The sequence below is a fragment of the Muscardinus avellanarius genome, assembly GCF_963383645.1.
Source record: "Muscardinus avellanarius genome assembly, chromosome: 3".
Classification (NCBI taxonomy): Eukaryota; Metazoa; Chordata; class Mammalia; order Rodentia; family Gliridae; genus Muscardinus; species Muscardinus avellanarius.
The window spans coordinates 43,391,711-43,414,364 of NC_137788.1; the positions used below are offsets into that span (position 1 = coordinate 43,391,711).

At 37.6% G+C, this 22,654-nt stretch overlaps 1 protein-coding gene across 2 annotated transcripts in view; it reads right to left on the reverse strand.

Annotated features, from left to right (window-relative positions):
* Positions 1–22,654, reverse strand: part of FAF1 (Fas associated factor 1) — a gene marked incomplete at both ends in the record, with an annotated part of 358,834 nt that overhangs the window by 226,439 nt on the left and 109,741 nt on the right. For both annotated transcript variants that reach the window (XM_080690990.1, XM_080690989.1), the window contains 2 exons: positions 14,571–14,662; positions 21,636–21,727. In XM_080690990.1, coding sequence (XP_080547116.1) covers positions 14,571–14,662; positions 21,636–21,727 — 184 coding nt within the window. The remainder of the gene's footprint in view (positions 1–14,570; positions 14,663–21,635; positions 21,728–22,654) is intronic.

Below are 22,654 nucleotides of genomic sequence, written 5' to 3' on the forward strand. Positions count from 1 at the left end.
ATGATTTAAATATTTTTGCAGATAAATATCCTTTGTGAACATAAAAAGTTATGTATTCTTGAAGAAAAATTATAATTTATTTATTCAAAATATTTACTTGCATACATAAAGTTTTCAGAAACTGTTATTTTATAGGCCACTATTATTTTACTGCCACACTACTTGAACCTCATAAATATTGATCATTAAAAAGCAACCATTGGCCGGGCGTGGTGGCGCACGCTTGTAATCCCCGCGCTTGGGAGGCAGAGACAGGAGGATCGCGCAGGTTCGAAGCTAGCCATGCTGGTTTAGGAGACCCTGTTTCCAAAAATAAAATAGGTCTGGGAGTGTAGCCCGGAGATAGACGGGCTTCCAGGAACCCCAGTACCACCAAAAAAAAAAAAAGCAACCATGGCCGGGCGTGGGGGCGCACGCTTGTAATCCCCGCGCTTGGGAGGCGGAGACAGGAGGATCGCGCTGGTTCGGAGCCAGCCTCGCTGGCTTAAGAGACTCTGTTTCCACATAAAAATGTTAAAAAATAGGTCTGGGAGTGTAGCCCGTGGGAGTGTATACCGGAGGTAGAAGGGCTTCCAGGAACCCCAGTACCACCAAAAAAAAAAAAAAAAAAAAAAAAAGCAACCATGAAGTCGGGCGTGGTGGCGCACGCTTGTAATCCTCGCGCTTGGGAGGCGGAGACAGGAGGATTGCGCAGGTTCGAAGTCAGCCGCGCTGGTGTAAGAGACCCTGTTTCAAAAATATAAAATAGGTCTGGGAGTATAGCCCAGAGGTAGAAGGGCTTCCAGGAACCCCAGTACCACCAAAAATGGTGGCACATATTTGTAATCCCCACACTTGGGAGGCAGAGACAGGAGGATCACACAAGTTCAAAGCCAGCCTCACTGGCTTAAGAGACCCTGTTTCCAAATAAAATACAAAATAGGTCTGGGAGTGTAGCCCGGAGGTAGAAGGGTTCCATCCCCAGTACCACAAAAAAAAAAAAAAAAAAGGGTTAGGGGTGTAGCTCAGAGGTAGAATGCTCCTGGGTTCAATCCCCAGAATTTTCAGAAAAGAAAAGAGAAGAAAAGAAAAAGGGCTGGGGATATAGCTCAGATATAAAATATCCTTAGGCTCAATCCCTAGTATCCCCCTTCAAAAAGGAGGGGGGAAGCAAGGATAAAGAAACACTCATTAAAAAACACAGTAAATGAAATTGAGGCAAATTATTTGGAGACATTAAATAATTCAAAACTCAACCAGGCGTGGGGGTGCATGCTTGTAATCCCAGTGCTTAGGAAGCTAAGAAAGTAGGATCACAGGTACCCAGTTAGCCTCAGTCTCAGCTACTTAATGAAGCCCTCCACAACTTAGTGAGACCCTGTCTCATAGTAAAAAATAAAAAATGCCTGGGTGGGGTGGCACAGGCTTTTAATCCCTGCCATTTGGGAGGCTAAGACAGGAGGATCACAGTTCGTGGACAGCCTCAGCTACTTAGTGTGGCCCTTTGCAACTTAGTGAGATCCTGTTTCAAAATAAAAAATAAAAAAGGAATAGGGCTGGGGGTGTAGCCTGAAGGTAGAATTCCCCTGGGTTCCATTCCCAGTTCCAATAAATAAATAAATAGATAAATAGATAAATAAATAAATAAATAAATAAATAAATAAATAAATAAGGCTGGGGTGTAGCTCAGAGTAGAATGCACCTGGGTTCAACCCCCAGTACTGAAAAAAAAAAAAATCCAAAACCTGTTAATTTTTTCTAATTTGAAAATGAAATCCCTCACTGGCAGTTCTCCACTTATTTCTCAACACTGCAATGCTTTACCCATCCATTAAAGGACTTACTGAGAATCTACTATGGGCTAGGAGGCATTGCTTTTAGTTTAATTCACAGATGAACTAGATCAAAATGAGACTTTATATTGAGGATATACTGACTCTGATCCTCTGAGGAACCCTTGAGTCATAGTTAAAATTCATCTTTAGGATGCTCAAGGTACTATAATGAGTGATTTGCAGTTGAGGGCTCTGTGGTATCCAAGTTCTACTTTATCTATTAACTAGCTGTCACCTAGCAAAGAGAAGCTACCAAGTGCCTGCAATGTGCCAGGCCCAATGCATATATATATATATTTTTCACCTAATTTAATCACACATATCCCTCCCTACAATACTAGGTGGAAGAAATTGTAATCCTGAACATGCTGCATAAAGAAGCCAACGCTTCAATGAACCTATCTTTCTTTCTTTCTCTCTCTCTCTCTTTCTTTCTTTCTTTCTCTCTTTCTTTTCTTTTCTTTCTGCAGTACTGGGAATGAAACCCAGGGGCATTCTACCTCTGAGCTATACCTCCAGCCCTATTTTTTATTCTTTATTTTGAAACAGGGTCTCACTGAGTTGCAAAGGGCCTCCCTAAGTAGCTGAGGCTGTTCATGAACCATAATCCTGACTAAGCCTCCCAAATACTGGGATTACAAGTGTGTGCAACCATATCCATCTTGGATAGACTAATTAAATACTTCTTTCTGTACTTCATTTCCCTCGATCATAAAATGGAACTGGATTAGATAGATGTCTTCTTTAGCTCTTTCCAAAGATGATCTCCCAGAGCTTCCTTCTCATCTAAGCTAGAGCTAGATATGACTTCTCTATAGTGTTCAGGGAGTACAAAAACTATGATAGTCTGACAGACAAAAGGTTAAAAATATTACAAATTTTAGTATTTGTGCAGAGGTTGTAAGGTGTTGGAGAAAAAGAAGTAGGATGGGAACTATTTGAAAGCAGCCTCAGAATGTCCTTAATACTATAGATGCTGAAAAAGTGTTTGACAAAAGCCAACATCCTATGCTAAAAGCATTGCAGAGAATCAGAATTAGAAGGAACATACCTCAACATCATAAAGGATATCTACAATAGGCCCATAGCCATCATCATATTAAATGAGGGAGAAACTGTGAAAATTCTCCCTAAAAACAGGAATAAGACAAGGATGTCCATTATCACCACTTCTTTTCAATATCGTACTTGAGACTCTAGCCAAGCAATAAGGCAAGAATAAGAAATCAAAAGAGTACAAATAGAAAAATAAAAACTAAAACTTTCACTATTTGCAGATGATATACTATACATAGAAGACCCAGCAATCTCAACCAAAAGGCTTACAGAACAGATCGACAAATTCAGCAAAGTGTCTGGATATAAAATCAATCTTAAAAAAATCAGAAGCTTTTCTGAGGCCAGGCATGGTGGTGCATGCTTGTAATCCCAGCCCTTGGGAAGCTGGGACAGGAGTATTGCACAGATTTGAAGAGACACTGTTTCCAAATAAAGTATAAAATAAGTCTGGGAGTATAACCTGGAGATAGAAAAGCCCCTGGGTTCCACTCCCAGTAGCACCAAAAAAAAAAAAAAAAAAAAAAAGCTTCTCTGAATACCAACTATAAATCCATGGGGGGGGGGGGGATCCAGAAAACACTTCCACTCAGGATTTCCCACAAAAAAAATACTTAGGAATAAACTTAATCAAGGAGGTAAAAGACTTTTACAAAAAAAATTATAAAATGTTAAAAAATAAATAAAAGAAGACCTTAGAAGATGGAAAGATCGTCCATGTTCATAGATAGGCAGAATAAATATCATCAAAATGGCCATACTTCCAAAAGTGATTTACAGATTCAATGCAATACCCACTAAATTACCAAGATCATTTCCCACAGACATAGTCCTTGAATTCATTTCAAACAACAAAAAACCCAGAATAGCCAAAGTAATTCTCAGCAACAAAAACCATGTAGGAGGAACACAATACCTGACTTCAAACTAAACTACAAAACCATAGTAATAAAAAAAAGAAAAAAACACCAGAATGGTACTGACACAAAAACAGATACATAGACCAACAGAGCAGAAGAGAAGACTCAAAAACAAATCCGCACACTTACAGCCAATTGATTTTTTACAAAGGGGCCAAAATCACACTGGAAAAAAGATAGCCTGTTCAACAACTGGTGTTGGCAAAACTGGTTAACCATATGGAGAAAAATTAAAATAAAACCCACTTTTTCACCCTGCAAAAGAGTCAATTCAAGATGGATCAAAGACTTGGAAATCAGAACAGAGACCTTGAGGCTCCTTGAAGAAGGGATAGGTCCAATACTACAATACATAGGCATAGGTAAAAACTTTTTCAACAAGACCCCCAAAGGCACAAGAAACTAAAAGGCATATCAATACGTGGGACTGTATTACACTAAAGAGCTTCTATGCAGTTAAGGAAACTATCAAGAACCTCAACAGAGAGCTGACAGAATGGGAGATTTTTGCTAGCTACTCCTCTGAGAGAGAATTAATATCTAGAATATACAAAGACCTCAAGAAACTCACCACTAAGAAAACAACCCAATCAAAAAATGGGCAAGTGAGTTTGCTGCATGACGAGGCCGGGACCAGAGCCAGCAAGGCCAGGACTGGACCAGAGCCTGCCACAATGCAAGGGATTGGAGCCGGTGAGGGTGGGACCAGAGCCAGCAAGGCCGGGACCAGGGCCTGCTCCATAGCAAAGGGCCAGCAGGTCCCTGCAACTGTGCAGTCAGGAAGCACTTGAAGCTGCCACTGCCTCACCTCATCTCTCAGCAGATTAACGGATCGAAGTGGCCTCTATTTAAAAAATTGGTTGTGAGTGGATCATCTTGTCAAAGTTACTCACCTTCTGGCTTTCAGGAATTCAGTAAATGGGAATCAGTGTGGAAAATAAAAGAAGGACTTCACAGGAAGAAAGAAACTGTAATTGATCAGATGTGGAGAAGTAGAAATGCTAATACATTATTGGTGGGATTGTAAATTAATGCAACCACTTTGGAAAACAGTATGGAAGATCCTCAGAAGAATGAAAACAACCTTACCATATGATCCAGCTATACCACTTCTGGGTATCTACCCAAAAGAATGAAAACCAAAATACCAAACTAATGCATGAGAGTAACTATGTTCATAGCTGCACAATTCACCATTGCCAAACTATGGAACCAGCCAAGATGTCCATCAACAGATGAGTGGATTACAAAACTATGGGATATATACACAATGGAATTTTACCCAGCCATAAAGGAGAACAAAATTATGGCATTTACAGGGAAATGTCACAAAAAATAAGAAATCAGATGTTTTCCCTAATATGCAAAAACTAGGGAGAAATGGGTAACAGGAGAAACTCTAGATAAAGAAGGGATCCTATAGACAAGCAATTAAGGTGACCTATCTGAGGGAATGGGGGGGGAATTCTTTAAAACACATGATGTACTTAAACGTATCAAAGTCAATCGCAAAACCAAGCATGGGGAGAAGGGAGGGAGTGGGAAGGGGATAGGGATTGGGTAAGGGCTAATTGTGTGATGTGTGCATGTATATCTCCACAAGTTTTTTACCCCATTAAGATGTATAACTATAATGCACCAATAAAAAATTTTATTTAAAAAATGGGCAAGTGAACTAAATATGATACTTCATAAAAGAAATTCAAAGGGCCAATAAATGCTTAACATCATTAGTAATCAGAGAGATGCAAATCAAAACTACCCTGAGATTTCACCTAGCTCCAACTAGAATGGCAATCATTCAAAACACAAAGAACAACAAACGATGGTGAAGATGTGGAGAAGTAGGAAGTCTAATACATTGTGGGTGGGACTGCAAAATAGTGCAATCACTTTGGAAAAGAGTATGGAGGATCCTCAGAAGAATGGGAACGAACTTACCATATGACCCAGCAATACCACTTCTGGGTATCCACCCAAAAGAATGGAAACCAACTACCAACTAATGCATGTGTATCTATGTTCATAACTGCACAATTCACAATTGCCAAACTATGGAACCAGCCAAGATGTCCATCAACAGATGAATAGATCACAAAACTATGGGTATGTACACAATGGAATTTTACTCAGCCATAAAGAAAAACACAATTACATCATTTACAGGGAAATGGATGGAACTGGAAAACATTATGCTAAGTGAGATTATTCAGTCTCAAAAAATAAGAAATTGGATGCTCTCCCTAATATGTGGAATCTAGGGAAAAAAATGGGTCATAGGAGGAACTCTAGATGACGAAAGATACTACAGATGAGCAAGGCAACCTAATGGAGGGGGATGGGAAAGGGAAGAGGGAATTTTCCTAATGTACATGATGTACATTAGCAAGCATATCAAAGTCAATCACTAACAAACATATCAAAGTCAATCACTAAGCCAAACATGAGAGGATGGAGGAGTATAAATTGGGCAAGGGCTAGTTGAGTGATGTGTGCATGTATGCCTCTACCTTCTTGTACTCCATTAAGATGTATGACTACAAAGCATTAATAAAAATGTCTTAAAAAGAATGTCCTTATTACTCAATACCACAATAATGCCTAGTTATCTTTCTGAGTTGGAATAATGGGGGCAGAAGAGTGGCTAGAACAGCTTCAGTACAGGATGAGAGAGATGGAAATTAAAAAATGAAAAAGACCTACTATGTCTGTGTGAATATTAACAGAGAGTGGCCCCTCTTGGCCAAGACCAGGCTTCAGAGCACAAGTGGATACTATGACCCTGCTGCTAGATGGTCACAAGAAGCAGAGGCAGAGAAGAAATTTCTCAGTTCCTCTCTTCCTGTACCATGCTGAATGAACAGAATGGACTGCATATACAATAAAGAAATTGGAAGAGACCTTACAGATTCACAAAAACATTTCTTTTGCTTTTCATGTGGTTTCTGCTTCTTTCATAGAAAAATTAAAATTTCTGCCCATGCTGAATCTCTCCACAAGGGAGTTTTTTTGTTGTTGTTGTTGTTGTTGTTGTTGTTGTGTTTTTTTTTTGGACTGGGGGTGGAACCCAGAGGCTTTCTACCTCCAGGCTATACACACAGACCTATTTTACATTTTATTTGGAAACAGGGTCTCACTAAGTTGCTAAGAGCCTCACTAAATAGCTGAGGCTGGCTTCGAACCTGCGCAATCCTCCTGTCTCAGCCTCCCAAGCGCAGGAATTACAAGCGTGTGCCACCAAACCCAGCTGGGAGGTTTTTTTTTTTTTAAACAAGAACATATGTAGAAATTTTTTCTCTCATTCTATATTTGTTTCTCCCAGAGGAAGAAAAAAAGCAAGAATTGTTAACAAGGCCACAGAGTACTAGGTAAGGTTTCAGAAAAGGCATAAATAAGACAAACAGCTTCTTCTGTCATTTCCTGTGCCCAAGTTCACTAAATTCTCTATTTCTTACTTGCCATGGTAGGTGCAGCCTGGGCAGTTTTGTCATGAGACCTCTGTGCTCTCTTTCCTGCAACCAGGTTAGTAAGGCAGGTGTGCTGTCATAACTCTTTCTATAAGTCACCATAGTATGTGAGTCCTAAGATTAAGATTTGGAGTGAGAGACAAAAGGCCTCCTTATGACTCAGATCTAAGCCACATGCTCCACAGGTTCTTGCCTAGCTAGTAAAGTGGTTTCCATCTAATGCTAAGTAACTTAGAGGAAATTAAGGACGAGTTACATGAATGCCTAAAAATCAGAAAAGCCTCATTATTTGCAAGTAGCATTCAAGGCCCAGAGCAGAGGAGTGACCTTCCCAAAGTCTCATGAAGATTCTGTGGCAAAGCTGGGCCTAGAACTCAGCTATTTTGATTCACTTCTCCTCAACTTCTTCCACAGTACCCACTAAGAAATATGACAACTTTACTCTTGCTTAATTCAGGCCTACTGTCACCTGCTCTCCCATCAATGGTTTTCTAAGGGGGAGAGGCCACATATTTCAACAACAGTGGTTTATTCAAATAGCACAGAAGTGCCAATCAGCACCCTGAATTCACTCTGCCTGACATAAATACAACTAATCTAGAGTCACAGAAGCCAAACAAGAGGGCCATATGCTCGCCTATATGATCAGAGTTCGATGAGACCCTCGTATAAAATCATTAAAATGTTAACTGGGACCATAAGACAAGTAAAAAAGGTGAAGGTCCAACAGTAAGGTTCAATAACTATTTGTAAAAGGGATAACTACAGAAAAGAGACACCATATTTTTCTGTCCTCTTGTCATAAAATGAAGCATTGTGCAAATTAAAAAGGGGCTAGATATTTTGAGCACTTATGAGGCTGTGACCAAAGCAGTTGCAAAGACTGTCTTTCATTACCAATACATCCATTCAGTCCTTTTCTAGCAAGGTGGCCATGGAAATTCCAAGCCCCAAAATGCCAAACTTTCTCCATGGACTTAGAGCTTTGGTGCTGTCTCTAGCCTCTGCCTATAATACGTTTCCCTCTGCTGTTCACTTAACCTCTCTTCCATCATTCATGCTCTGCTGTTCACTTAACCTCTCTTCCATCATTCATGTCTCAGCTTAAATGGTACATCTTCAGAGAGACCTTTGCTGACCTTCAAAACTACACCATTCACCCAACTACTCTTTATCATGTTACCTTACTTTGGTTTCCTGCAAAGCACATACTTTGTGATTTTTTTCTACTCTATCTTATTTATAAATACCACCTCATCATCTCTACACATATTACACTGTAAACCCCATAAAAGCAGTGAATTAATCTTATTTCTCATTGCATCTCTAGCACCCAAAACAGACTTAACACATCTGTAGAGTTACTCTCCACAGATCTACTCAATGAGTAAATAAATGACTCCAACATGTCTCACAGGACTCTCCATTTATCTGAAAACATGTGAGTTGGACAACAGCAAAATACCCAACAATGAGAATATGACTGATAGACAAAGACTTTACATTGCTTGATTAGTTGTTAAACTTTTCATATTCATTACAACAAATGTTTATTAAGGGCCTCTTATAACACAAGTTGGGGAAAATCTTATTGAATTGCTCGATAAGAATGTTCTTACTCTTTAAAGTTCAGGATCTGGTTGGTGAGAAAATAGTCATACATGAAATACTACTAGGAAAACTAAGATGCAGAGAAGAAATCTGTTGCCTGAGGCTACAAAAGTAGGACAAATAGAGGACTAATCAGTCGTCTGACTACAAAGTCAAAGGTCCTTTCACTACATCTTCCATGAAGAGGAAAAACCAGAGGGAACATGGGAAAGAGACTAACTTTATGCCAAGGAGTAGAGATTGTCTACTTCTTTACATTTAGGATTTGTTTACCAAATATCTAGTCTCTATTCTGCATGATACTTGATATGCCAGCATCAGAATAGCTTTGATCTCTTTTAAGAGACAAATATCCTTAGAAATGTATTGCTTTACAGTATACATCCCCAAATATATATATATATATATATATATTCTAAGTATATACTATGTTCCAGACACTGAAAATTTTCTTTTTTATAATTTTACTATGAATTCTAATTTAATTTGCCAGAGACTTCACTCTTTTCAATTAATTACTGGAATTTAATTTATTTTTTTCTTTTTTGAGATGGAATCTTATAAAGCTGTCAAAGCTGAACATGAACTTCTGATCACCCCACCTCAACCTCTTGAGTAGTTGAGTTTACAGGCACATACTCACCATGCTGGCTTTTTTTTTTTCCTCCAACAAGTTTAAAATGCTTTTCAATTGTTAAAAAGATTATAATTAAAAACTGTTTTTCAATTCTCAGCTTAAAATTCCATTTTCTAAAAGCATAATGAACTTTAAAATCATTCTGAACTTTATTATAGGTGCTCATATATTAACTTTTCTGCTCTTCTACCTTTTTAATTCTAAAATAAAGACCACATTTATTATCACAAGTTGCATAAAAACACACAGCTTTTACAAAAATGATTCTTGATAGAAAAATATTTGTATGACTACATCATGATATTTGTGGGAACACCACACTATTGCTATACCTCTAGCTAAAGCTTGAAATAAACTTTAATTTTCATAATCAAAATATCCAGTCTTTATTACAGCCTGTCAAGTTCATAGCATATTCTGCATGGACCAAAGCATTCACTTGTTTAAGCTACACTAGTGTGCCTAAAGGCCACTAATGTGTGTCATGGCACAAGTAACAACCAAAGCAGGCAGTGCTGAAAGGCCCTGCCCATCTCTTAGTGGACACCTTCCTTTTACAACAAAAGAAAGAAAGAAGGGAAGGGAAGGGAAGGGAAGGGAAGGGAAGGGAAGGGAAGGGAAGGGAAGGAAGGAAGGAAGGAAGGAAGGAAGGAAGGAAGGGAAGAGAGAGAGGGAGGGGGAGGGGGAGGGGATGGGAGAGGGAGAGGGAGAGGGAGAGGGAGAGGGGAGAGAGATAGGGAGAGGGGAGAGGGGAGAGGGGAGAGGGGAGAGGGGAGAGAGAGAGAGAGAGAGAGTGAGAGAGAGAGAGAGAGAGAGAGAGAGAGAGAGAGATAGAGAAAGAGAGAGAGAGAGAAATTTGAAATACAAAAATACAAAGACTCAATTACCAGGCACCCCCTAGTGGCAGGAAAATCAAATTAAGAAGTTTTGTTTTTCTAATAGGACATAGTTGGAAGCATTGTTTTCCCTATCTATAATTCTTACTAAAATGTAAGAAGTCAATGGCTTGTCAGTAAACAATTTAAGAATGTTACTTTATATTTGTTTCAGTTATTTTAAAGTACTATAATTAAGAATAAATTCATACACTGACACTTCAGGAACATTCTTGAGAAATTTTAGTGAAATTATATTAAGTGAAATAATATAAGCAAATGTCCTTCAAAGAGAGTGTGTAATGAGGCCAGGTATGGTGGCTCATGCTTTTAATCACAGCATTCAGGAGGCTGAGACAGGAGGATCATGGTTTATAGACAGTCTCAGCTACCTAGTGAGGCACTTTGAGACTCAGTGAGACATTGTTTAAAAACAAAGAATAAAAAATAGGGCTGGGGGTATAGCTGGGAGGTAGAATACCCCTGGGTTCCATCCCCAGTACTGGGGGAAAAAAACAGTATGTAATAATACATTACATAACTTATTAAAAAATGAATATGTAGTGACAAATACAATTTTTTTAAAACATCTCATTCTGGAGAATAGCCTCCAAAAAGGAATTTGCCTGTGAGGAACACTTCAATTTTCTCAACTATTTCTAAACACTTCAATATTCTTATCTATAAAATAGAGGCACCAAAATAGGCCTGCATCCTTGCAAAGTTATTTTTAAGACTTCACTGAAATTTACATGAAAAGAATTACTGTATTTGCTACCATAAATAAATCACCTTAACATAGTATTTTATAGTGTGTGCTTTCACATATAATATAGCACTTTTGCTTAATGGAGTTTTATAACTACTCTGGCAAATAAAAACAATGCTCTCTATTTTATAAATTAAAACCCTAAGGTTTTAGCCAAGCTGCAATTGGAATATAGAATTTTTCTCATTATATTTTGATGTCTTTTCTTGGGAGAAAGATGAATGATCATATTACTTTACTGATATGGTTATAATAAACTTTGTTTAGGAGTGACACTATAATACTAATGTTGTCTAGTCTCTTTAGAAAAGATTAATACTTTATAAGGAAAGAACCTAATCTTGGCCAGTACTGCACCAGAGTTAGAACAATGGAATCTACGAGCAGGAACTTATCATAATTCTGCACTTCAATTCACAGTTTATTCTCCAATTCTTCTCCATCTTCCAACAACCACTGAACTCATTTCAGAGGAAAAAAAAAATCAATAAAAGCATGTAAATATTATACAAAATATATTTTTCTAAATAAAATCTCATTTCTGAGATGAAGAAAGGAATGTACGTCTAATACAAACAATTTTAACTGCATACTTTTTATGTTACATAACACTTCAAGAAATTGTTTTTTGTACTCTACTATTTAGTTAAGATGTTAAAAATTATTTTTATTTGGTAAGACACCAAATAAAATGAAGGTCATATTCACAGGTTAAAAGTAATCATTACCATTAGTTTTTAAAGCCCTGCATGGATTTTCCTCTACTCCTCCGAATTGAAGATTGAATCCAGGGTCATTCTACTTCTGAGCTACAACCCAGGCCCTATTTTATTTTTTATTTTGAAACAGGGTTGTCTCTAAGTTGTTGAGGGCCTAGCTAAATTGCCAAAGCTATCCTCAATCTTTCCAGCCTCCCAAATACTAGGATTATAGGCATACACCACCATGCAGAGCTCCTACATAGATTTTGTTTTTATTTTAAACTATTTCCATTAGGGCAGGGGACAAAGCTCAGAGGTAGAGTCCTTGCCTATCATTTATTTGCAAGGCAAGTGGTCTGATCCCAAGTACAGAAAAACAATGATAAATACATTTTTCCACAAAATCAGCATTGAAGACATATGTTATAAAAGTAACATCTAATATTATAGAAAGATATGGTGGATAAACATACTATAGAAAATAAATCCTGAGTTTTCAGTTAAGTTCTAATAAAATGTGTATTGACATGACTTTCACAGTAGCAGGAGTCTTTACATGTCCCTCTTTACATTTTTCTTGTTTATCTTTTAATTTTTCTGTTCCATATTGTTCCAACACAAGAAATAGATCATTATAATTTGGTAGAATCCATAAAGCCAACTAAGAAAATCCTTAAGTGTTTTCATTTTCATTCTCTAAAAAATACTATCATTCCAGCAGTATTGTTGCAAGGTCAGCCACATGGCAATGAAGAACAGTTCCATTAATCCTGGAAGCCATTTAATCATGCCGCTGGAAAGCACCAAAGTATAAACAATGATATCTCCTATCTGCTTCTAATTATGTGGATTACACATACTGTATGACAGTGATTGCACTTTGCAAGTAGCCTACGATATAATGTCTATCTGACTAAACACAGAACTATACCCATAACTTTAACTTAATCTGACAGGTTTCTATCAACATTATTACAAACAAGGACTATAATTTTGTGTGTGTGTGTGTGTGTGTGTGTGAGAGAGAGAGAGAGAGAGAGAGAGAGAGAGAGAGAGAGAGAGAGAGTGTGTGTGTGTGTGTGTGTGTGTGTGAGTGTGTTTTACTAGAAATTGAATCCAGGGTCATTCTACCTGTGAGCTATACTCCCAGCACTATCCTGTTTTATTTTTTATTTTGAAACAGGGTCTCACGAAGTCATGGAGGGCCGCAAAAAGTTGCTTGTCTTGCTGTGAATCTGTGATCCCACTGTCTCAGCCTCCCAAACACTGGGGTTACAAGTGTGTACTACCACATCCAGCTCCAAACAGCAGCTAGTACTTTTGTAATAATGAATAAGTTCTACTTCTCACTAATATTTGATCTCTTCTCACTAACATATGATCTAAATAAAAACAATAAAAACAGGTCAAATATCTTTATATTCTCAACCCAAAACAATAAATATTATCAAATATAATTATGTTAGATTTAGCTTTACCATTCAGTGATTTATACTTTAGTAAAGTCGAACTTAAGTTTTTTCTACTATTTACCTAAAAATGAAGATATCTGGTAGATGGCTGGGGAAAAAACTTAAAAAGATTCAAAGCTTGCCGGGCGTGGTGGCGCACGCTTGTAATCCCCGCGCTTGGGAGGCAGAGACACGAGGATCGCGCAGGTTCGAAGCCAGCCACGCGCGATGGCTTAGGAGACCCTGTTTCCAAATAAAAATGTAAAAATAAGTCTGGGAGTGTAGCCCGGAGGTAGGGCTTCCAGGAACCCCAGTAACACCAAAAAAAAAAAAAAAAAAAAAAAAAAAAGATTCAAAGCTTAGGAACACTGGTCTTTCTAAAAGAATAAGACAAAACAAAAAACAAAAAAACCCACACTAAATTATGTTGAACAGTAGAAAAAGAGGATAAAAACTAAAAATCTAAAATCAACTTACACATAGTTCTGGGATGATATTATATAAAAAGATTCAAAAATAATTATTCTGCTGGGCGTGGTGGCACACGCTTGTAATCCCCGTGCTTGGGAGGCTGAGACAGGAGGATCACACGGGTTCGAAGCCAGCCTCAGCTACTTAGTGAGGTTCTCAGCAACTTAGTGAGACCCTGTTTCCAAATAAAGTATAAAATAGGTCTGGGAGTATAGCCCAGAGGTAGAAAAGCCTCTGGGTTCCACCCCTAGTACCACCAAAAAAAAAAAAAAATTATTCTATCACTAGCATAGTTCATTACTGTAGGTCATTTGCTTCATCCAGCAATAATAATTTTAATATGTACTTAAGTCTTAAGATCATGTTACCATTTAATAAATGTACTAAGTTCCACTGAGAACTTAGAGTCCTCTATTTCAAAAAGGGATAAAATCATGATGAAATATGTATGTAATTTTTGAGCTTTATTCTACAGAACCCAGTGAATTGTCCATTAGCACTGAGAGATCAGAGTTCTACTTACTTCTCCCTTTAACTCCAAACTCTTTTCCTGCAAATCAGAGAAGAGCCCGTTTGACTTTTTAATATACCAAAGTTCTGCTAAAGATTTTCTTTGGATAAGAAGAAGCCACTACTAAAAACTAACACATGACCCAGACCAAAGCATTTGACAACTGATATACTTAATAGTTGCTGATAAAGCTTTCTATTTGATTTTGTTTTGATTCTTATATACAGCTTAAAACAATTTCACTATCAAACTTTTCACTGCCCATTCCAGAAAACCAAACACCTTACCCAGCATGACCAGATGATGAAGGAGGTGGCAAATCTGGTGTAAGGACATAAAGACTGTTGTTTTTTGGCAAGTGTAGTGATTTTAAGACCGTCTGAAAAAGAAAACAAAAACAAAAATTGAATTTTTATATATGCTATTAACTTTATTTATTTATTTATTTTTGTGATACTAGGGATTTAACTCAAGGACATTCTACCTTAGAGCTATACTCCCAGCCCTATCTAATTTTTGTTTGGAAACAGAGTCTCAATGGGTTGATAAGATTCTCACTGCTTGCTGAGGCTGTCCTCCAACCCATGATCCTCCTGTCTCAGCCTCCAAGTTCTGGGATTACAGATGTGTACCACCAGCTTAAGCTTTTTTTAATATAATTCTTTGGCAATTTTCTAGTTTGACTTTCCATTTTTCAGTAATTTCCTCAATAGGGCAATGCAAAAGAAATACTGAATCCAAATAACTTTGTTCCCCTTGTATAATTACACATTAATACAAATCTGAATATTAAATAGAATATAAATTATTTAGCTGATGAAGATACAAATAAATAAGCACAGGAGATTTATTAATCTTTTCACTCTAGAAGTATATTCTTGTAACTAATATGCACTTCCTTTCAAGCATTATAGCAACAATTAGCAACACAGGTTTTCAGAAATCATTTGCCTTAGAAAAGGTCAAAAAATACCTTAAGCTAACGATTTCACGGATGAGGAGCTATAGCCTGAGAGGTTATCTAACTTGGATGAGGATTCTAGTAAGCGCTGCCTAGGTCACACTGCTATTAGAGATCTGCTTTGATAAAGCTCTTTGAGGTGAATAAAGAATTCTTGAGCTACATTTGACCATACACAAATTTAATAAATTTCTTTGCCACAAAGCTCATGTATTCCAAAATTTCAATCTGATGGCAAATACCTACTGAAGTACTTATGTGGTCAACAGTACACATTAAGAATATGTTTTACATCTTCACAACTCTGTACATACACTGACTCAACAGACACTGAGCCACCTACTCTGTGCCAGGACTAGTCACTAAGGAGACAGCAGTGACTAGAAGAGCCTGAAGTAAAACCTCTGATCTTATGAAGCTTACATTCTAGTAGAAAGAATGTAAAGCAAATAACCAATATAGCTAAATATTAGAAAGTGTTAACTTATTCAACTAAAGATAAATGGGCAAAGGGGAGGAAGAATATGAAGTAGGAGAGCTTTGCAATTTTAAACTGGGTGATCAAGGTGGGTCTTCCTTGGAAAATGTTAAATTTGAGGAAAGACTTGAAGGTGTTAAGGAAACAGAGCAGGAGAATATAGAAAGAATATTTCAGACAAACAAAACAATGTAACCGAAGTCAAATAAACCAAAGTAGGAAATGGGTCAGAGAGGCAAGAACAAAGATAGGAACAGAAAATATGTTGAGCTGTTGATGCTGAGTACAGGTCTTGACTTTACTCAGGATGAAAAGGAAGCTATTAGAATGACACAATTGGATTCATGTTTAAAAAGGATCTCAATGACAGCTGTGCTGAAAATGGACAGGAAAGGAAGTAGGAGGCAAAACAGAGCAGGTCAATAAAATAAGCTAAGGTAAAGCTGATGGTGGCTTACACCAATGTGACCATTAGTAGAAATGGTACAATATCCAGTTAGATTCTGGATATATTTTGAAGATAGTGTCAGAAGCATTTCCTGGCAAACAACATAGAGCTGTGAGAAAAAGGTAGCAATAATGATCCTCAAAATTTAGACTCAACAACTGGAAAGATGAAACTGCCATTAACTGATACAGGAAAGAGTGGACATGAAGGCTTCCATGTTGTATGGCCAAACTGGAAATGTTAACTAGACATTCAAGTAGAGAAAACAAGTCAGTAGCTGGATACAGGAACCTGGAATCCAGACATAAGTATGTCTGGGGTAGAGGTATAAATTAGAGATATAAAACTGAGAGTACATGTAGTTGACACTTAAAAAACATCAAACTAGATGAGATCACCACTGAATTTACTAATGTGGTCGTTGGTGATTTTAACATAAGCAGTTACAAATTGCTGCTTTGATTTGGCTCAAAAAAATGGAAAGACAGGAACTGGAAATGACAAAAATAATTCTTCAGAGGAAGGTTTGTTATTAAATGGACTGTAGAGTCATTGCTGGAAGTGGGGTGGGAACCAAAAACCACTCTCCCTCATGGAAAAAAATATATAATTTTTAAATGTTAATGGTAACTATCTACTAGAGTAAATACTGATGGCAACTGACAGAGAAGGATTAGAGTGGAGTCCCTGAATAGGCAGAGTGGATACAGAATGTAATCTAAGCCAAAAATAAAGGTTTGGTTTTAAATAGGAACTAGAGTAACCATAGTGACAGCAGAGTGTGTGGTAAGATTCAGGCAAGAAAACAGAGACCATGTTGGGAGCTTGTAGAAACTCTTGCAATTGCCTTTGTCAGGGAAACAAAACAGAAAAAATGAAGTCAGAAGCTAAGAGTGAGGATGGAGGGAAGGGGTTTTGAAGGTATGAGGAGATAAGTTTAAAATAATCATGTAGAAATTGGGCATGGAGGTGCACACTTATAATCTCAGCATTTCAGAGGCTGAGACAGAGGGATCTGGGTTTCCGCACAGCCTCAGCTACTTAGTGAGGCCCTTTGCAACTCAGTGAAACTCTGTTTCCAAATAAAGAATTAAAAAATAGGGCTGAAAGTGTAGCTTATCCGTAGAATGCCCCTGAGTTGCATCCCCACTACCACAAAAAAATAATAAATAAATTAATTAATTAATTAATCATGTAGAAAAGTGTGAAAAAACCAAGCAGACATACTGAAGGAGCTCTATGAAGATCATCTCATGAATTTTAAGATATAGCAATCAGCATGACTGTCTCTAGCCATACTCTACTGTAAGGCACAGGATAGAGGTGAATTAAAACAAAGTAAGGATTTCTGTCAACCAAGGACCATGAGCCTAGAGTTCAGGCTATATACAACAAAGTGATTATAATGGCTGATCATAAAATTTAACTATGAAGAGGTTAAAAGAAACGGCATCAAAGAGTAATGATAATTTAAAGATGGTAGAAACAAAGGATTGGAGGTATAAGTTGGGTTAAGGATTGTTGAAGTTAGTATACTAACAAGGTAATCCAGAAAGATGAGAGATGGTCAGCAAAAAATGAGGAACCTGAAAATAAGAATTGTCATTGTTAATAGATAAAACTATGGTTCTGCCAACACAGTGGTACATGCCTGTAATTCCTGTATTTGGGAGACTGAGACAGGAGGATTGCAGGTCCAAGGACAGTCTTAGCAATTTAGCAAGGCCATCCACAAATTAATGAGACCCTGCTTCAAAGCAAAAATAAAATAGGGCTGGTTTCAAAATAAAAATAAAATAGGGCTAATGGTTTATCTTGGAGGTAGACTGCTCCTGAGTTTAATTCCAGGACCAAGAAAAAAAAAAAAAAAAGAAGACTGACTATGGGTCTGAGGAAGAATGAAGAAAATCTTTGTAAAGGAGATAGTTATGGACCCGAGGTGTTGGGAAATTATTTACAAAGATATAATCTTTTTATTTTGGGGGGGGGTATACTGAGGATTGGACCCAGGGTCTCATATATGCTAGGCAAGTGAAATACCACTGATGGTGTATCAATATACCCAGCCCCTAGATGACATAATCTTTTGCCATGAAATTCAAAGCTGAAAGAATTTTAAAGAGAAAGAACAGATAATAATGAATTAGTTCCGCATGGCATAGCAAAAAGGTTTAAGGTATCATTGAGGAAAAAGGACAGAGATAGGTATGAGGTGTACAGAGACTATAAGAATTTGAATTAGGAGTGGCCTGGGAATCTGAGACTCCTTGCAACGATTGGCATAAACAAGGAAAAAGATATAATGCAATTAGCCCTGGTTGAATCAAAGCAAATAACACTGAAAGGGTTAGAAAGCAAGGAATAGATGTTTAACAATACTTCATACACTACAGATAGAAGCAAGGACTCCTAGGAAAGGGTAGACACCTAAGCAAGAAACAAGAGGAACTTTATCATTCATTCATTCATTCATTCATTCATTCATTCAATGGTACTGGGTATTGAACCCAGGGGCACTCTACCATTGGGCCCCACCCTCAGTCATATGTATTTTGAGACAGAATCTTACCAAGTTGCCTGGGATGGTCTTCAAGTTACAATCCCTACTTCAACCTTCAAAGTAGCTAGGATTATAGACATTCCCCACTGTGCCCAACTTAAAGTATTATTTGTAAGCCAGGTGTGGTGGTACATACTTATAGTCCCAAAATTTGGGAAGCGAGATAGGAGGATCATGGTTCACAGACAGCCTCATATACTAAGTGAGGCCCTTTGCAACTCAGTGAGACACTAATTCAAAATAAAGAATAAAAACTAGGGCTGGGGGTATAGCTCAAAGGTAGAATGCCCCTGGGGTTCCATCCTCAGTACTATAAAAAATAAAAAAAAGTATTACTTGTAAGAAAGCCTGTATTTTTCCTTTTTTTTGGGGGGGGGGGGAGGGTGTTATCATTTTGTTTTGTTTTGTGGCACTGGAGATTGAACCCCTGAGTTACACACTCAGCTCTATTTTAATTATTTTGAAACAAGGTTTCACTAAGTTGCTGAAGCTGTCCTCAAACGTATGATCTGCCTATCTCATCCTCCCAAATACTGGGATTACAGGTATGTGTGACCATGCCCAGCCCAAAGGCTATGTTTCAGTATTAGAATACAGAGCTTAATCAACATTTTCAAAACAAATGCCTTAGCAAGGCACAGTGGCCTGTGCCTATAATTCTACATACTGGAGAGATGGAGGGTAGAAGATTTCAAGTTTGAGGCCAGTGTGGGTAACTTAGCAAGATAACTATCTTAGAGGCAGGGGTGCCTTTCTCTCCAGAAATGACTGAAAATGCCATGCAAGATTATTTCACACCCAGAGGTTTCTCAATAAAAGAATGAGTAATTCACAATAGCCAAATTATGTAATCAATCTAGGTGTCCATCAATAGATGGATAAAAAAAATGTGGTATACATACACATGAAGTTTCACTCAGACATAGAGAACAAAAATTATGACATTTGCAGGAAAATGGACAGAACCAGAGAACATTATGCTAAATGAGATTAGCCAAACTCAGGAAGTCAAGGGTTATATGTTCTCTCTCATATGTGGAAATTAGAACTAAAATAGGAAACAAAGGGAACTTCAAACGCAGAGAGAAATCAGTAGAATAGTGGGAGGGGATTGAGGAAGGGAAACTGGAAGGAGAAAAACAGAATAGATGAAGGAACAGTTCAAATAAGGTTATGTCCATACATGAAGTTATCGCTACCAACCTCACTAACATGTATGGGGAGGGAGAAAAAAGGATGGGGTGGAATACAGAGGGAAACACACCAAGTGATGCACACACATATTTGGTATGACTTTAAAACTCATTATGAGCCGGGCGTGATGGCGCACGCTTGTAATCCCCGCGCTTGGGAAGCTGAGACAGGAGGATCGCGCAGGTTCGAACCCAGGTTCGAACCCAGCTCAGCTAATAGTGAGGTTCTCAGCAACTTAGTGAGACCCTGTTTCCAAATAAAATATAAAAAAGGTCTGGGAGTATAGCCCGGAGGTAGAAAGCTCTGGGTTCCATTCCCAGTACCACCAAAAAAATAAAATTAAATTAAAAAATAAAACTCATTATGATGTATAATTATAATATGCCAATAAAATACATGAATAAATGATAAAATGAATTAATAAATACAACTATGCAAACTATTTGATTTTGGTGTTTTGGGGTTTTTTTCCCCCAGGTCTGGAGATGGAACCCAAAGGCATTTGACCTCTGAGCCACATCCCCTGTCCTATTTTTTATTCCTTATTTTGAAACAGGGTCTCACTGAGTTGCAGAGGGCCTCACTAAGTAGCTGAGGCTGTCCACGAACCACGATCCTCCTGTCTCAGCCTCCTGAATGCTGGGATTACAAGTGTGCGCCACCACACCCAGCTGTGGTGTTTTTCAGTCAAGGTTGTTGTGGTACTTCTCTCTTTTTTAAATCCAAGTATCTGTAGTGGAGGGTGTTGATGTTGGTTGACTGAAGTCTCTCACAGGAACGATAATGAAGTCATAATGATTTTTAGAGAAAATTATTATTATTAGAGAAAGAGGGCAGCTGAGGGGGCTGGAGAGGAGAGAGATATCTCTCCTACCTGTCTATCCACCAGCATCTTGATTTTATTGAGAGTTTAACCAAAACACTGTAATCACAGGAGATAGCAAAGCAGTCATGGGGTGAATCAGAGAAAAACATCAAGGTAGTCACTACCTGAAAATTACAATGTTTTCTGCAAATTCTTAAAATAGAACTCATTTCATATACTTGCCACTATCCAAGTAAACAAAGAAATATTCTTACCATTTACATTTTCCAAGCTTTAAAAGTTTCATCTGTATTTAGTACTTGTGTAAATGTTCACTGTATGTGACTTATTCTACAGTAAACTATTCCTCCAGGGCGCTCGCTGACCCTCTGAGGTTTGAGGAAAGGGTGAGCACTTTCCAAAAGGGACACTGTGCTCAGGAGACTACTTGGGGAGAACTTGCCAGATGAAGTTTGCAATTACGTGCCTAACATGTTTCAAACTGCTACTGCTTTAGTAAGGAAAAGCTTGAGCTTTTCTAACAGTGTTTGTTCAGAACATAAACTGAATTTGTGTTACCAAATCTACTTCTGACATTAGTAATGTTGATTAAAACAGGTTTTTTTTTTGTTGTTGTGTTTGTTTTTTTGGTGGTACTGGGGTTCCTGGAAGCCCTTCTACCTCCAGGCTTCACTCCCAGACCTATTTTTATATTTTTATTTGGAAACAGGGTCTCTTAAGCCAGGGCCGCTGATTTTGAACCTGCACGATCCTCCTGTCTCTGCCTCCCAAGCAAGGGGATTACAAGCGTGCGCCACCATGCCCGGCCAAAACAGATTTTCATATATCATTTATTCAACTGCATAACTTAATTTTCTTGCATTTCTAGTCAATTAAGAAACTCACACTGTCTTCCACATCTCCGGTCTTCCAGCCTTTTAACAGCATTTTAGACATAGGTATCTGAAGTTCATTTTCTAGAATCTGTTTAATTTCTCCTGTGTAAATAAGAAGAAACCAAATATTACTAACAAAATAACACAGCCAACATTTGTCCATATTAAGACTGGCATTAATATCCAGCATACAGTGAACAGTCAATGACATTTACCAGATAATTTTTTTTTAATTCAGTGAGTCCAAATTTCAAATCTCCTTAATCAAACAACCTACTGCACCTTTGAAGAACTCGGGCTTCAATATTAATTATGATAAAAAAGACTCCACAACTAGTTAAGTAGTTAATTACCTAGGTTTTGTTGGTTTTTTTTTTAATCTTTATTTTTTAAAAAAGATCAGTGACTGGGGGTGTCTGAACAGAGAAACTGGTCAACTCACAGTATCCAATGGGCTCAGCATATGGCAGGAGCAGCAGTTGAGCTTAAAACCTGAGGCATTATGGTACTGGGAAGGCAGGGTTTAAAATGAAATGTGTTAAATTTTTATTTGAAAGAAATCAAGTAATTTGCCCATTTTCTTTCTGCAATTGTAAAATAAGAGTAATATTACCTATCTCATCTACCCAGAGGGAATAAAGATAAAAGGTAATGACATTCCTTAAAATAATTGAAAACATAAAGCCAATGTGTATGACCTACACGATTTAAATGCATTTAAGAGAAAGAAGCACAATTATTAAAAAGGAGAAAAAAAAAGAAGTGAGTTGGATCAAACAGCCAGAGAAGACTTTGGCTGCACAGGATAGCCAATCCAAAACAAGCAAGGGCACTCTATTGTGAAGACCAAAACCTGAAATGTTAAAACAAACATAAATAAACAAGATGCTGATGAGAAACACTGAGGATGTACAGTTTTTCCAGTTGTTTAAAAATTCTTTTTCAGGAATCGTCTCTACTTGTAAATCAATCAGCTGATTTCTGGTACTGTATTATTTTTAATAGATCACAGAATTGGAAAGTACAAAT